At 40.8% G+C, this 17666-nt stretch overlaps 1 protein-coding gene across 20 annotated transcripts in view; it reads left to right on the forward strand.

Annotated features, from left to right (window-relative positions):
- Phf8 (PHD finger protein 8) overlaps positions 1 to 2916 on the forward strand; it is a 98810-nt gene extending 95894 nt beyond the window's left edge. For all 20 annotated transcript variants that reach the window (XM_087600112.1, XM_087600120.1, XM_087600116.1 and 17 more), the window contains 1 exon segment: positions 395 to 2916. In XM_087600112.1, the coding sequence (XP_087456238.1) occupies positions 395 to 483 (89 nt within the window). In that variant the 3' untranslated portion in view covers positions 484 to 2916.
- Positions 2917 to 17666: the final 14750 nt, after the last annotated feature.

The raw sequence follows: 17666 nt of genomic DNA on the forward strand, positions 1-17666 counted from the left end.
CTGAGCTTGGTGTGATGTTAAGGATTGACTAGAATGGGGGTTTCTAATGAAATGAATCCTTGAGCGTGGCATTCTCAGGGACACAGAACACTAGTCACTAACCCTGGTGATCAGGATAACACAAATGATATAGAAGCATATTGACCTCTATACAGAATTTTCTAAGGAAAGTGATTGAACCCGAAGTCAGTGATAGAAAAATACCCAGAATCGGAGAAGGATTAGCCAAGCATGTGGCACTGAATAGAAGTGGTTAAGGAGGGTTCCTTGACTGATATGGTGTAAGGATGAAGAGCTTTGTTGAGAGAGAAAAACAAAGCACGAAGTGTGGCACAGTAGCAGTTAGTGTTAAGTTGCTCATAAAGGCTCTACTTACTTTGGCCCTTCCTTACAGGAAAGCGTCCGAAAAAGGGCCTGGCCACAGCAAAGCAAAGACTCGGCCGCATCCTGAAAATCCACAGAAATGGCAAGTTACTTCTGTGAGACAAGCCCCGTCATGTCCTACTCCTTCATCCCTTCACCCCCATTGCCTTCTTCGTTGTCAACTCGGGGCACTCCTGGATCCTATGAGCCCCGGACAAGGTGCATTGTCCTGCTTTCTTGGGACTGACCAAAGGCACGGACTATCCCCAACTCCCTTTCCCACTTCCCCTATGAGTATCCTACCTTCTCTTTCCATACCCATAAGTAGCAGGTAAATGGGAGAAGTTTCCAACTGACAAGAACTTTTCCTGTTCCACCCACATATTTCACTTACACCTTGTCTTTGTACTTTTCCACCACTCCTCCATATGGAAGGAATGATGAGGAGCAGCATAAAGGGAGTCTGGGCCCTTCAGTTTCCTCAGCCATGGATTGAGAGGCCCAGTGCTCAACATTTTCGGCACATTTAGCCCTGTCTCTAAGCCTGCCCACCTCCACCCATTCCTACCCCTTCCTCACAACCAGTGGATATACCCTACCTTCAGTCTTGTTCCTTATAGAAGGTTGTGGTCTTTATCTCCTTTTACCTCTTTTCATAACAAAAATGAAAAGGGTCTTTATGACCCTTACAGGCCATCTCCAGAGCTGGCCTAGAAAAGCTGACTGTCTTTTGGGGTTGGGGGGCTTTTTGAGGTGGAAGAAGAAACAGATACCCAAGCCTTTGACCATGGTTGTTGGCCTAGCCTACCAGAGGAAACTACTTTTGTCTGACTGCACATGAAGCCCCTATGATGATCTTCAGGAATTTGCCTGTATTTTTGAGGCCCTGTAGAACATTATCCCCTTAGCTATAACTGGGTTCCAGCAGGTACAAACTCACCTCCTAGAAATCTGAAGTACCAGCCACACTGATAACTCTGGCTCTGGCCTGCTCCTACCACCCCAACTGTACCACAAAGCACAGCCTGGACCTTCTGAAGAGGGTGTGGTGAAACAACCTAACCCTGCAGGTCATTATCAGGAACTTCCATGTTTCTTTTCCCATCTGAGCTTAGTCTAAAGAAGATTTCAGGACTAAGATCTTCACCGCTGGGACTTTTCACTTTCAGACCACAGGCCAACAGTCAAGCATAGTGCAGATAGGCTATTCAAGTCTGAAGTTAGAAACGATGCCCATCTGTGAAGTAGCAGATATTCGGATCCACTTTTCTCTCCTTTGTGATTGTCACTATTTTCTAGAGAGTGTCCCCCACCTCCCTCTTGTCTTGCCTTACTGGCAATTTGGACTTGATGGAGACTGCCCCTTCTGAACAACCCGTTTTGGCACTGCCCAAGTGGGAGTGTCCTCTACCTTCCACTCGTCCTCATCCCAGCTTGCCTAGGGCTTCTGGGGAATTTAACAGCTATGATGCAGACCACAGGGAATTTGTGAGGCCTCTGTGTTATCTTTTATGTTTGTGGCTTATCTTTCTTTTTTCTATAGATATATCTATACCCTCCATCCTTGTTGGAATGGGGGAGGGTACTTTAGAATATTTGCTTTTTCTACCTTGGGGACCCCCAGGGGCCAAGCAGTCCTCCTTTAGTCACACCAAAGGCAAAAGGCCTGGCTACCTCCCCTTTAGCACGTGAGGTCCCTACTCCCCTCCTTTCTACTCAGCTTTGCTCATCTTGGAGATTTCAGGGCAGCAGTGGGGAAGTAAGGGGAAAGCAGGGGAAGCTTCTGACCCTGTATGGGCAACTTCCTGACTAAAGGCTGACTGTTGTCACCAAAAACAGGTCCCTAGCCCTTACACCTATTAAAACTCCCTCTTGATCTTTCAAAGGCAGCTAATTGCTAGCACCCTCTCCCTACCCATTCCAGGCCTCTTTTCCCTCTGTTTCTTTGTTAGAAGGTTCTGTGGAGCTGAAACCCACCCTCTAATGGGGTTTGTTTAGTTTAGTTGGGTTCTCAGAGTCTCCTGTTATTTTGTGTTGTTTCCAATGAAAAGCAAGTTTACCCTCAAAGTTATGCTTTTCCAAAGAAGCTAGTGTGTTGTTGTTGTTGTTGTTGTTGTTGTTGCTGTTGTTGTTGTTTTGTTTGTTTTGTTTTTATGTTTCAGGTTCTAAGTGAAGTGAGGTGGAGAGGAGTTGGGAATAACCAAGGTTTAGACATGGTGAGATAGTTACCTCTGATCTGCAAACCCCAGCAGAGAGCTGGGGTAGGATAAGAGGGCAGAGAGGATTTCTATTCACCTTTAATATATTTTTACAAAAAAGCAAACAATTTAAAAACAAACCCACCGCTTCTGTACATGTCTAAATATATTTTTAGAAGTGGGTAGGATTGTGATTTCTGATGCAGGGCCTTTTTATAAATAGGTTAGAGTAGCCTCATCCAGATTTCTCTGTTGTTTGTTCCCCTTGTTTTTTCTTATGTTGTGTTACTAATGTAATTTATATATTTTTTAGATCTCCCTTTCCTGTAGAGATAAAAGTGATTTATCTTGGCAATTTTGTTGCTTGACATTATTATTGGTGGGGGGTGGGTGTGAGGGTGGTTGGGGTGGGGGTGGAGGTGGGGGTGGTGCTGAAAAGGTTCAGGGTTCACAAAGTCTTGAGTATCACTCAGCAGTTTATAAGTGGTCTTTCCCTGGTTATTTCCCAACATTATATCTGAGATATGAATTTGACAGGATCCTGTCCTCAAGGGCATAGTAAAACACATAAAATACTTAATGAAAAGTAAAATAAGCAGAAAATAAAAGATACAATTCAGTGGTTCTGAGTTCAACGAGACAGCTTTCAGTCATTTTCATGAGCTACTTATGAGTATATACTGAGTATACATGATAATGTATTTCATTATGATATTCTCACATGTGTTTATAACATACATTGATCATATTCACTCCCCCATAACTCTTTACTACCCCCTTCCCACTCCTGTTACTCTTCTTCCCAATCAGTCCCTCTTCCATTATTGTCTTTTCTTTCCTAGCCACTGAGTTTAATTAGGGCTGCTTACAGAAGCTTGGGCGAAAGGTTATTTACTGGAACATGAGTGCCTTACCAGTGGATACCACTGAAGAAAATATCTCTTTCTTCCCCAGCAGCCATCAGCTGCATTCAAGTTTTTAGTAGTGAGACCTTGTGGTCCCCTCCCGTCTCCATGACGGAATACTGACAGCCCTAGTCCTGTGCAAGGCTTCTGCTTAATAATCAGCTGCTTACTACCCAAAGTCTATATGTGGACTGACCCTGGACTCTGACCTCATAGGTAGCAATGAATATCCTAGTAAGAGCACCAGTGGAAGGGGAAGCCCTGGGTCCTGCCAAGACTGAACCCCCAGTGAACGTGATTGTTGGAGGGAGGGCGGTAATGGGGGGAGGATGGGGAGGGGAACACCCATGAAGAAGGGGAGGGGGAGGGGGATGTTTGCCCGGAAACCGGGAAAGAGAATAACACTCGAAATGTATATAAGAAATACTCAAGTTAATAATAATAAAAAATAATAATCAGCTGCTTAGATTTCAAGTGACACAGCTTTGTCTTCTGTGGTAGAAACCATTCCACAACAGTCCACTCCTTCCTTCAGGTCATATTCCTCCCCTCCTCTTCGTTATTATTCCTTTCACCCTATAGATGTCCCTTTATATACCCTTGGTTGTATAGGTGTCACATAGGGCTCATTTTTCAATTAACTTATTCTCAGCATGTTGACCAGTTATGAGTTCACAGTAACCCCTACTCTACTGCTCTGTGGTCTATTATACTGGCTGCAGCTCTGCTCTATTTCTGTGACTGGGAATGTTTTCTCTGATATCTCCCTGAGCACTTAAGATATGCATAATCTTGATTGATTACTATGCTTTAATGCTGTATAAGGAATATAATCATGAGAGCTAGCAGATACTATTCTTAGTATTTCTCATGTATATTGACTTAGTCCTTCTGTTGTTGTGATAGAAGCAATTACCAAAAGGAAATAGGGAAGAAGAGGATTTATTTGACTTCATGTCATAATCCATCATTAAACAAAGCCAAATCAGGAACCTGAAGATAGGATCTGAAGGATGCCATGGAGGGCTGCTGCTTACTGGCTTCTTCCTGATGGCTTGCTCAGCCTGCTTTCTTATATAATCCAGGACCTAAGTACAGGAATGGTCAGTTATTAGTCAAGAAAATGTACTACATACTTGCCTCCTGGCCAGTCTGATGGAGAAATGTTTTGCAGAGTTCCTTTTCCCCAGATAACCCTGACTTGTGTCAAGTTGATGAAAAAAACCTACCAACATAATTGACCCTTTTTCAGGTTGACACACAAGTATATCATTAATGAACCATAACCATTCCTTTTTGTTTATTTCCAGGGTATCCTGTTTATCACAATATAAAACTAAGTATATTAATGTTAAAATCCCATAGTCTTTAAATTTTCAATACTTTAGCAGTCTAAATTCTGTTTAAAATGGAGTCTCAACTATGGGACCATGTAAAATCAAGATCACAGTAAATATTTTGTTATTCCAAGAGGGAAAACTTCGATAGTTCCAATAAAGTAAAAGCAAAAGCAGCATCCAGTAATATAACTCAAATTCTGTAGCCCAGTGTTGCACATCTATGATTCAGTCACCATCTTCTGGTCTCCAGAGGTCTTGTGCAGCTTCCTTTTCCTGCCTCTGTCATCCACATCATACCTAGCATGTCTCAAAGGTTCAGGTCGGCTCCAACACACTCCTGCTATCTATTTCTGTCCTAGTTTGCTTTCTGTTGCTGTGATTAAGATCTTACCAAAAAAACAACCTGAGAAATAAAGGGTTTATTTCAGTTTACAGTTACAGGTAAGTGCCAGGACCAGCCTAGTTCTAGAACCTGTATTCTTAACCATCTGTTCTACTGCCTCTTACGGCCATTTGTTAACGGTTTTGTGGGATTAGGCACTAAATTAGAGTTTACCTAGTATATCTCATTTAAGTTTTCTAAACCCCGTGATAATTAGCCCTAGTCTTTAGTTAAGGAGACTAAAATCAGCCAATGTTCTTCCACAGTTGGCTCTGCCTGATGCCAAAACTCACGTCCTTTCTCTTTCACTGTGTTAGAAATCTTTTTGCATCTCAAATCCAATAATAGGTGTATTGATTACCTGTTGTATGTCCAAAATGTAACACAGAGAGTTGGATCCTGAAGCAATATTGAGAACCTTGCTTCCCCTGGGCTTTGGTAGCACATGTCTTTAATCCCAGCACTAGGAGGTAGAGACAGGCAGATCCTGTGAGTTCCAGGCCAGCTTGGCCCACATAGTGAGTTCCAGGACGATCAGGCCTACAAAGAGAAACCCTGTCTTTAAAAAGCACACCTTGCTTTCAAACCAACAACACTCTAACTAAGTTCTGTGAACAGGGGCATGTTTTTTACTATCTGTGTTTTGAGCCAAGTGTGGTGCATACTTTTAATCCGAACACCTGGAAGGCAGAGGTAGGCAGATCTCTGCATTCAACGCCAACCTAGTTTACATAGCTAGTTCTAGGCCAAACAGAACTATCTAGAGAGTCCTTGTCTCAAAAAAATTAAATAAATAATAAAAAATGTAACCCAATTTAAGATTTTTTTCTCCTCTTCGAGGTTTTAAATCTATAGTTCTGGAGGGACGTTCTTTAGATTTAACACCTACCGACTAAATGACTGTGTCTAGTTCTCACACTCATAATGTTAATACCAACAGAGTTTTTAGATTGAGAAAATTCATGTCTGACACATTGGGAACAGTGTCTTCTGATAGAAAACAAGATTGTGGAAGGATTTTAGAACCTTTGCAGGAATAGCAGGCTAGTTTATTTTTGTTATTGACTCCCACGATCTCTGAAAGAGCAAAGAACTGTTACCAGCTTCAAGTCAGAGTAAAGAAATGAGTTTTGATCAACTTACTCCCTAGTACAAGCAAGAGAAATCATCTGATCAGAGGCTTCTGTCTAAAAATGGAAGGTAGCAATTTCCCTAATTTCAGTCTATTCTCTTTCCAGAACTGAGTTGACATGTAACTCTTTCTCAATGACTAAGTAATTTGGTAGAGTGTCTTAGGGGGAAGTGTGTGCAGAAAGAAGTTTAAGCAATTTAATGGAGCTGTAGCTGTAATCTTTCCTAGGACTTGTCGGAACAAGCCGAATCTCTGTGAATGTGTAGCTTGATAAGGAACACATCATAATTAGTTTTAGGACATAATGCTTGATTTAAAACTTTGGATAATAGACAATAAGTATTTTTAACATTTGTTAAAAGACCAGGTTGTCCTATTAATGACTCCGTTGGAAGATGGAATGGCCCTATAACTGTTAAGAAAATTTAATTTATACTCCTATCCCCAAATCTTTAGGCTCAGATTGTTTTACTAGATAATTATAACAAAATCTTTCAAAAATTAACATTTCTACAGTAGTTCTTTCAGAAAATAGAGTAGATGGTGTTTTTCTGAATACATCCTGTTTAGCTAATATTGTAGTTACATACACACACGTATACTTCATAAAATACTAGGTAATAGAAATCACCAATATATTAAAAATATATCATGAATAAGTGGAGTACATTTAAGCTGCTTGGTTAGTGTTTTCAAAATCATTCTAGTCCACCATATAAGTAAGGAAAAAGAAAAATCATATTAACTTTGTTTTATAAATCAATGCAGAAAATAACATTCAACAAATTCAGCATACATTCATAATAAACAGAACTCCTTAACTAGGAGAATATCTACCTTCATTTGGACTTCTAAAACAAAGTACCGCAGACCAAACAGCTTAAACAGTTTTCAGGGTTCCAAAGACTGGGAGGATAGAATTCTAGCATGATTGGTTCTGGTGAGGACCATTGTTTCTTTTTGTTGATATTCTAAATCATGCTCAGTCAATCATTGTAATAGAGACACAAATTATCTCAATTACAGAAAACAAAAAATCACAAACTATTTGCCATTTTACCATCTCTTAATTCTATACAATAATGAAAAACTACAACACTGCTATATTCATGCACATTCAAATATAAAGTGTAGTATGTGGGGCTGGACAGTGGTTAACAACACTTGTTTGAGGATTCCATGTGGGACTCCTAAAGTGGGAGCAGGGGCTGTCTCTGACTACACTGCCTACCTTTGGATCCCTTCGCCTAACTGGGCTGCCTTGCCTAGCCACAATAGGAGATGAGCCCAGTCTTATCTTGGCTGCTTGATATCCATGGGAGGCCTTTCCTTTTCTGAGGAAATGGAGGTGGTGAGGTGAGAGGGAGGGACTGGGAGAAGACAAGGGAGGAGAAGCTGTGATGGGGATGTAAAGGAAATAAGTTAATTTTTTAAAAAAGAGTCAGAGATTGGAGTTAATGCGGCCACAAGCCAAGGAACACCGGCTGCCTCAGTGATCAAGACTGAATTTAAAGGGAAAACACAAATGTATAAAAGGAATGAAGAAAGAACACTTTTTAAAGGGTGGTGCTGGAGTAATAGTAATATCTATAGCAGAAAAGGAACCCTGAAGATGATGACCTGAGGTTGATTCCCAGAACCCACATCATGGAGGAAGTAAACTTGACGGTCACTGCCCTTACTTCCACTTTTTGGAAGATTCAAATATCTAATACTTCTAACAAGTTTTGTTTTGTTTGTCAATTTTTCATTTTGATCATACTCTTTCCCCTCCCCCAACCACTCTTGTCTACCCAACATAATGTTCATTCTCTGAGCAAAACAAAACAAAACAGTGCACATGAACATGGAGCTCATTTTTGAGCATGAAGCCTGCCTGCCCTTGAGTATGCTTGATACACCATGTCACTCCATTGACTTCCTTCTCCCTGGAGGGATCGAGTGCAAGTCAGTCTCCGTCTGCAGGCTTGTAGGATTTTGTGTCCACTTCTTTGTCTCCATGCGATGTTGCCTGGTTGAAATTTGTGCAGGTCTTACACATGCTACCACAGTCTCTAAGTTCATATGTGCATCAACCCCATTCTGTCTGAAAACCACCACACCACCTCTGGCTCTTAGAATCTTTCTACTCTCTCTTGCACACAGATCCTTGAACCTTGAGGAGAGTGGTATGATAAAGATAATTTAGGGCTCAGTGCTCCCAAAATCTCAGTCTGCACATTGTCTGATGATTTCACTTACATTCTGAAATGGGCTAACTGAGTGGCTCGATTTAAGGTGCTTACATCAAGCCTGATGACCTCATTTCCAGAACCCATACGGTAAAAAGAATAAACAGATTCCCACAAGTTGTCCTCTGATTTTTACTTTCTGGACGATTTCAAACATATCTAATACTTCTAATAAGTTTTTCATACCTAGTAATGTTTAAGTGCTAAGTGCACATTTCTTTTTTAAAATACAGGTTGTTTGTTTCTCTTTTTAAAAGGACTTATTTTTAGTTCGTGTATGTGTGAGTATCTGCATGTATGTATGTGTACTGTGTGTGTGCATGCCTAGTGCCTGTGGAGGACAGAAGATACTAGATTTTTACAATAGTTGTGAGCCACAACGTGGATGCTGGGAAATAAAATGTTAATAGCTTTTTGTGAATATGGCTGTGCTGAGGATTGAAACCAGGCACTCACAAACACCACTCAGGTACACTAACTCTACCACTCTGAGTTTCACCTACACCCCAGGTTAGTTTTCTACAAAGGTTATTTCTTAGTTCAAAGCTTCCTGAGTTTCTTCCTCTCTCTCTGTTTCTCATGTTAGAAATTTTCCCCATATGCCTGATAATCTATTTAACTATGTCCATTTAAATTTTGTACTAAGATTCATAATTTCATTAATGAAATCCGTCTCCATTCCAGAGATGATCTGGTTTTTTTCTCTTGTAGGAATCATTCTTCTAGGGAATAGGAAATAAATATGCAAATAACCTATTTCATAGAGTATGGAGGGGATCTGGAGATCTAAGTACTTCTGAAGCTCACTTTCCCTTGATCTTTGTATGTAGTCGCACATTCACTGACACTTTTGGAAGTAGCTGAAGTATCCCAATGGCATTTTCTCTGGAAATGGAAAGTCCATTCTAAAACTCATGAAATAACAACAACAACAACAACACAAAAACCCAGCCAAATTAATTTTGAAAAGAGCAAGTGAATGATTCATTCTTTCCTATTTTAAGACATGCTTTAAAGCTACAATAATGACAAACTAGGTGTGGTGACTCACTCATAGAATTTCAATACTGGGAAGATGAAGGCAGAATGATCATAATTTCAAGATGAGCCTGGGCTACCTACCTAGTCACTTCCAGGTCAGAATGGGAGACAGAGTGAGTCCCTGTCTCAAAAACAAAACAAAGACATCCAATGATAAACATGGCAGGCATGGTTGCACAGGCATAAAAATAAATATATAGACTGATCTAGAGAGTTTGAACTATGCTTTAATTGTCAGAGAAGTTGCTGAGAAAAAGTATTGAAGAGTGACATTCTCATCAAGTGCTTTAATAACTAGATAAATGTTTAGAAAAGAGCCAAGTTGGGCCTCTAGGGGTTTTTTGTTGCTGTGATAAAATACCATGACCATAACAACTTGGGGATGATAGAGTTTGTTTCAGCTTACAACCATAAGGCCACCCTCCGTCATTAAGGAAAGTTGGAGCAGGAACTTCCCAAGACTTCCATGACTCTATCTTGTGTCAAGTTAACATAAAACTAGCCAACACAGACATCTACCTAATCCTGTAAACAAAAAATAACTAGAATGAAAACCAGGTAATGATGGAATACACCTTTAATCCCAACACTCAGGAGGCAGAGGCAGGTGGATCTCTCTGCATTCAAGGCCAGCCCGGTCTACAGAATCAGTTCCAGAACAGCCAGGGCTACATAGAGAAACCCTGTTTCAAAAACCAAAACAACAGTACCAACAACAACAAACTAAAATGAATGTGTAATTCAACGTATGACCTAACGTATTAATCTTCTATGAAAACATCTGAGTAAACTGCCTTTTTACTCTGGATTTAGCAATGGATTCTCATATGGCATAAGAGTCAATAGCAGTGACAAAAGAAATGGGACTTCATCAAAATAACTGCATCAAAATGTTACAAAAAATGGAAAATACAACCTAAAGAAAAATAATTTTCAAGTAATATGTAAAAAATGGCATAATACACAGGATATATAAAGACTTATTATGATTTGACAAAATTTTCAATTAAAAGATGAACAAATGTGTGGGGCAGTGGTGACTCATGCCTTTAATCCCAGCATTTGGGAGGCAGAGGCAGGCAGAGTTCAAAGCCAGGCTGGTCTAAGAGTGAATTCTAGGACAACCAGGGCTGCACAGAAATCCTAGCAGGCCCTGACCATCAACTAGGCAGCACAGTAGAACTGACTGTAACTGGGGCTCAAGTTAGCTGGCCCTACCACTTGTCTGCTGTGGTGTGACATAGGCAAAGGAGTGGTGCCCTACCACCCACCCCTTGCCACCTATGGTAGGCAAGAAAGTTGGCTCTGAGATCATCAGAGCAGGGTACTTGGCCCTGTCTCTCAGCTGGACAGCACAATAGGGCTGACCCAGGATGGGGGTAGGGAGTAAACTGGCCTCTAGGGGGAAGAGTTGACCTGAAACTTGTCTGCCTTGCAGCAGTGTGGCAAGGGAGAGATACTCTCCCACACTTTGCACTTTGTCACCTACGGCAATCTGGAGAGAAGAGCTGTCCCTGCCCCTTACCTGCAAACATGGGCAAGTTGGCTCTGTATCTCACCTAGACAGCAAAGTAGAGCTGCCCCTGAATGTGGGGTTACAGGTGATCTGGCCCCAAGGATGTGAGCGCAGGAGAGTCAGCCCTGCCTCTTTTCTGTGGTGCAGTGGCACAGGTGAGAAAGTGATGCCCTCCTTCCCTCCCGCATCCCCTGCCTCAGTGAGTTGTGAGAATGAGCTGGCCTCAGGGTTGTGAGAATGGGATAACTGACCAAGTCCTTCACTGGCAGCAACACTCAGGCTACAGTGGCTACACCTCACCTGGGCAGCAGGGTAGAGCTGGCACTGGTTTCAGGAGGGCAGGAGGAGTGTTACTGGTAAGCCAGCCCCAAGAGAGTGTGAGCAAGAGTGCCATTGTGCTGACCAGTTCAGATATCTCTCAGGCCCAGATCCAGGGCTTTCAATTGGTCCATCCCAACATCTACCCCATCAATGAACTGATATTGTGCATGGAAAGGCTAGTCCTACTGATCCAAAACTACAGGATCTCCATGACATGGGGCAAGAAGAGGCTATCCAAGAGGCATCCCAGTGAGATTCCAGTATTGATAGAGTAGCCGAATCCCCTTGTGCCAGACCAATGACTCATTGCAACAAACATTTGCAAACGAAGTGTGGACAAAAGGTTATAGTGTGATGTGAAATTCACAAAGGGCCAATTCAAAATTTTTTTAAAAAGACAAGACAAAGAACAAATGAAGGCTCATTCCCCCAAAATTAAATAGTCTACAAGGAGATGAAAATATGTTCAAAACTGCAATGACTTGCCACTTCATATTATACCAGGTCAAGTGGATAAGATCAGTTAACATTGCAGTAGGAAACATTAATTGGACTCTGTTGCCAAAAAAAAAAATGTGTAGCATGTAAGGGTGGGAGAAGGACTGGAGGAAAGGGTTGGAGGGGGAGGCATGATATATATTCTATACATACACGGTTTGGTGAAGGAATAAAAGTTATTTAAAGGTGTGGAAGAATGTGTGTGTGTGAATGTGTGTGTGTGTGTGTGTGTGTGTGTGTGTGAGATCACCAATCATGCGCTTCTCAAAACACTTCAGTATGGTTTGGGCATCCAGCAGTGCCAAAAGTGCTTCTGCTAAGGTCACAGATGTGAAGTTAATATTCTTATCTCATGTATCCTCATCAGCGTTTGAAACACTGTTTCTCTGGTTTTGAACACATAGCCTTAAATTCCTTCACAACCTATTTCAGGCTTTTGGGCAGAAACATTTGCCACCATTACCTGCGAAAATTCTTCACATATTTCTCCTAATCCTCTCCCTTTTCTTCCTAATCTTTTTACCTAAGCAATCTCACAGGCACCTATAAAACTAAGAACAACTTGAGAAGTGATGAAAAATGCTCATAAGAAATTTAATAAAGGAAAATAGACTGGAGAGATGGATCAGCCATTAAAAGTTAGTTAGGCTTACAAGCCAGGCCTAAATGATATTGCTATTGCCATATATCTTTGCTATACCTCAAGAATTTGTGGTGTAGTACTACTAAGTAGTTATTTGTCCACTTCGGGAAAGTAAAATGAAAATAGGCATGCTCAGCAGCTCATAGATTCCCATAATGGCTCCTTGGCTTTAGACTGAGGAAGACTATGGTGGGAAAGACCATGTGGAAGCTACCAGCACTCTGTTTTCCAAAAAGCTAGTAGTCTCTATTTTCCCTTGAATAAAATTTTCCATTGAATGTGTTGCACAGCATTTGTGATGCTGAAGAAAAGTTGTGTGAATTATAGGGATGACAGCAGTAACATTTTAAGTCAGAGAGACAACTCCCTATACTGTGTGTGTGTGTGTGTGTGTGTGTGTGTGTGTGTGTGTAAATTTAAGTCCTGCTTGTTCAAGCTACTCTAACTTTGGCTCTTTATTGGCATTTACAATTCTGTCTGCAGCCAAAGAGTTACACCTCAAAATGGACATAAACTAACATGATCCTCTTCACTAAACTCATTATCATTGTCATTCTCCTCCATCTCAGTCATTTGTACTGTCCACTCATACCACAACAAATAGTTTGTCCTGAATTATTCTCCATTCACGTCACTGCATTCTAAGACTATATGATTTTAAATGTCTCTCAGATTTTTCCAGGCACTCTCTATTCCACCACTGTTTTCCTGGACCACTGAAATACTCAACTGTTTTAGTTATTTTTCTGTTGCTGTGATAAAATACCACAACCCCAAGCAACTTATAGAAGAAAGGGTTTATTTTGGTTTACAGTTCCAGAGGGGGAATTCAAAATGGCAGGGAGACATGGCAGTAGGTGGCCGGAGCAGAAAGCTGAGAAAACACCTCTCTAACCACAAAAATACATTAAAGAGCGTGAACTGGAAGTGGAGTGAGACCATCAACCACAAAACTTGCTCCAGTGACATACTTCCTCCAACAAGAACATAGTTCCCAAAGGCTACATAACCTCCCCCAAACAGCACCAGTAACTGGGGACCAAGTGTTCAAATATCTGAACCTATGTGAGTGCATTTCTCATTCAAACCATTGCAGTTCTTACTCCATCTCCTCTAACCTGTCCCTAAATTTTCTCTGAAGTAATGGTTTTTACAAATACCTTGAAGAAAGGAGTCATGTCTGTTCTGTACCTGAAGAGAGCCAATGGGAATCCTGTGAGCTGACCCAGTCAGGTTAGTTAGTTTACCTTTCCCAAACTCATTGGATATATTCATATTCTCTCTGTGTCTCTCTCTCTGTCTCTCTGTCTCTGTCTCTGTCTCTCTCCAAATCTTCAGATATGAGTATAGATTATGCAACTCCACAGATTTTGGCAAAAGCATTAGGTGCAAGAACGACAAATACATAACCAATAAGTATTTACTCCAGTAAATACAAAGTATTATCTTTTCCACAGAGGAAATGCTCCAATTTAGTCAACTTGTACCAGGTCACTGGCTGGTTATCCCAGGGAATGGTGCCATATCTGGGGCTCAGTGTTGGTCTTTGCTGTTGACACATGTCGTAGTTAGGGTTTTACTGCTGTGAACAGACACAATGGCCAAGGCAACTCTTATAAGGACAACATATAATTGGGCCTGGCTTACATGTTCAGAGATTGACTCTATTATCTTCAAAGTGGGAGCATGGCAGCATGCAGGCTGGCATGCTGTAGGAGCTGAGAGTTCTACATCTTGTTCCAAAAGCAAATAGAAGACTGATTTCTAGGGAGCTAAGATGAAGCCAAAACCCACAATGCCATACTTCCTTCAACAAAGCCACACTTCCTAGTAGTAGCACTTCCTGGACCAATCATATACAAACCATCACAGCAGATATGACACACAGTAGCAGCTGTAGTCAAGTCAGCCTTAGGGAATGAAAGTTCATGTTGATGATCTCTCATCTCTGCCACCTTGACCGCTTTGTTCATGGACCCATTAGGCAATGACAAGGATGTCTGGGAAAGGTCTTGGCTATCCACAGAATAGGTCATCCTATCTACTTGATTATTGCTGAAATCACCTTTTGATGAGCATTTACATGGGACACAAGTATCTTCATATCCTTTGCCCATTTGGAGATATCTATCCACATACTCCTTCCTCAGGTATCTTTCTCACGAATTTTGCAATCCTGCTCTTTCCAAGTCCCTGACCATCCAGCCAGTCCAGTGGCTACAACCCATGAATCAGTGAGCAATCTGATTTCTTCTAGCCTATGACCATCTGGCCATTTCTTTTTCAAAACACAATGTATCCAGTGTCCTTCAGAGTTGTCCCAGAAAGGGGATGTAATGCTGCAGCTCTCCACTTCTGATTTGTGCCTGCATGCATACTGTGTGGAACCATCAATCAATCATGCCCTAATTTCTTCCCCAGTCTACCGATCATAAGGTATCCCCCCCATGTGGCATCCTTATTAGGAGGTATGGCCTTGTTAGAGTAGGTGTGGCTTTGATGGAGAGAATATGTCACTGGCTTTGAGATCTCAGAAGCTAGGCCCAGTGTGGCACAATCTCTTTCTGCTGCCTGCAGATCCAGATGTAGAAGTCTCAGTTATTTCTCCAGCAACATGTCTGCCTGTGTGCTGCCATGTTTTCTGCCATGATGATAATGGACTAAACTAAAATTAAGGCAGCCCCAATTAAATGTTTTCCTTTATAACAGTTACCATGGTAACAGTGTCTCTTCACAGTAATAGAAACCCTAATTAAAACAACACCCTACTTTGTGATTTTGTGTGTCAGATAACACCCAGCTCATGATGGACAGACAGCTCAGATTGCAAAGTAACTTGGTGGCCCATTAAATGTTCAGTTTCAACTAGGACCCACTACTAGACCAAGAGTGTCTCTTAAAGGGAGAATAGTTGTTTACAAGTGACAGTAGAGCCTTGCTTCAAAATCCCAAGGACTCTTCTATGATTAACCTATAAGGGCCTGCCAAAGGTTCCAAATAGCATCTCTATCTGCCATTAATACCTCAAGTACAATCAAGTCTGCCAAATCATATGGCCCTAATGTTAAAGCAATATGCACAGCAGCCTAGATCTGTTGAAAAGCCTTCTGTTCTGAGTCCCACACAAAGCTAGAAGTTTTCCAGGTCACTTGGTGTCTGAGCCAGAGCAACACATCCAAGTGGGAAAGGTGCTCTTTCCAGAATCTAAATAGACACACTAAATGTTGTGCTTTTTCCTTGGTGTTAGAAGGGGCCAGGTACAATAACTTATCTTTGACATTAGAAGGAATATCTCTGCATGCCCCTCACCACTGGACTCCAAAGAATTTCACTGAGGTAGAAGGCACTTAAATTTGGTTGATACTGTTTATGATTCACAACTCTAAAAGCTTCCATTTTGCCTTTCCAACCATAATAGCCCTCATTCAACAGGTCAGGGAACTCATATGAGAACTCTTGCCAACTTCTAAGTATATCTATCCCAATTATACATTCCAGGACTGGGGAACTAACCATGGGATCAGCAATGGATAAGTAATTCCTTTTCCCCACATCCATACCAATACCTGCTATTATTTACTGTTTTAATCTTGACCATTGTAACTGGGATAAGATGAAATCGCAGAAATGCTTCTTGTTTACATTTCTTTGATAGCCAAGGATGTTGGACATTTTAAAAATGTTTTTAGCCATTTCACATTTTGAAAACTGTTAGTTGCATGTCCATTTTTATTTTATTTTTACAATGGAACATTATTTTCTGAGGTTCAGAAATTATCAAAAGAAACTTAAATACGTGTGAATATGAGCATGTATACTGGCATCAAACAATGAATTTGCTTAACACATTTCAAAAGAACCTAATCTCCCATTTGCAATGTATTCTGTAATGCCTAGAAGACAGAATTTCCCCCAGAAAGTATTGTCCTTGAACTTTCACAGTGTCTCTTATGACTTCATGTCCCAATTCTTCTGCATCTGGATCAAATTCAAATTCTATTCCAGAAGCTTGAGGAAAAATCTGAAATGTAAAAACATATTCTCATATAATTCTGAAAGAATATTACTAATAAGTAAGAGAATAATACAATTTAAGTGAACATATCTCTTTTTTCCAATATAATATTTTATTGATTATTAAAGAATTTCATATCCACATCATGCATCCAGATCACACTCACTTCCCAGTCCTCCCAGGTATGCCCCCATCATTATGCATTATGTCACACTGAAGAAGAAGGAGGAGGAAAAAGAGGAAGAAGGAAGGAAGGAGGAAGAGGAGGAAGAAGAGGAGGAGGAGGAGGATTCCAATTTGTGTTGCCTCATATGCTCACTGGAACATGTCAAATTCTCAGAAGTGGTATCAATAACTATGGATTCAGTTGAGAAAGGAATATAGAAGGCATCTGTGACACCCTCCCCCCAACACACACACACTAAAGTAACATCCTAGACTGGAAACCATCAAGGAGAACTCTAAAAAACAGTGATGGGGTGCTGAAATGTAGCTCTTTACAGTTGATGGCTTCAGACAGCCATGCAAGTAGAGACTCACTTTTCTTTGAGAGACTGGTTACTGGGAATATTGCCTTAATGTGAAAGAATGCGGGTGGGGAAGGCATTCCAAGTAAACATGACTAGGAACCTAAAAGCAAGCAGTTGTTGCTATTCTAATAACTTACAAAAGAGCAAACTTTCATAAAATACGAACAGAAGGAACACTACCTAATTCATACTATGAAGAAAGAAAGAAAGAAACCAAAGATCAGAATACGGAGAGATCTCTCATGCTTATGGATTGGCAGAATTAACATAGCGAAAATGTTCATCCTACCAAAGGCAATCTACAGATTCAATGCAATCCCCATCCAACTAAAATTAGTCAAAAGGGGGTAAAGATGGACACTTCAATATAATCAAGGGAACAGTTAAAAAAAATACATTACATTACAATCCTAACCATATATGTACCAATCTCTGCCATAGTCAATTTCATAAAATTGTACTGCTATATTTAATGTCATGGACTAACATCAACCCATTAAAAGTGAGTCATTTTAATACCGTTTTCTCAAATAGACAGCCCATCTTAACAA

Source organism: Rattus norvegicus, chromosome X (genome assembly GCF_021556685.1).
Source record: "Rattus norvegicus strain SHRSP/BbbUtx chromosome X, alternate assembly SHRSP_T2T, whole genome shotgun sequence".
In the NCBI taxonomy this organism is placed as follows: Eukaryota; Metazoa; Chordata; class Mammalia; order Rodentia; family Muridae; genus Rattus; species Rattus norvegicus.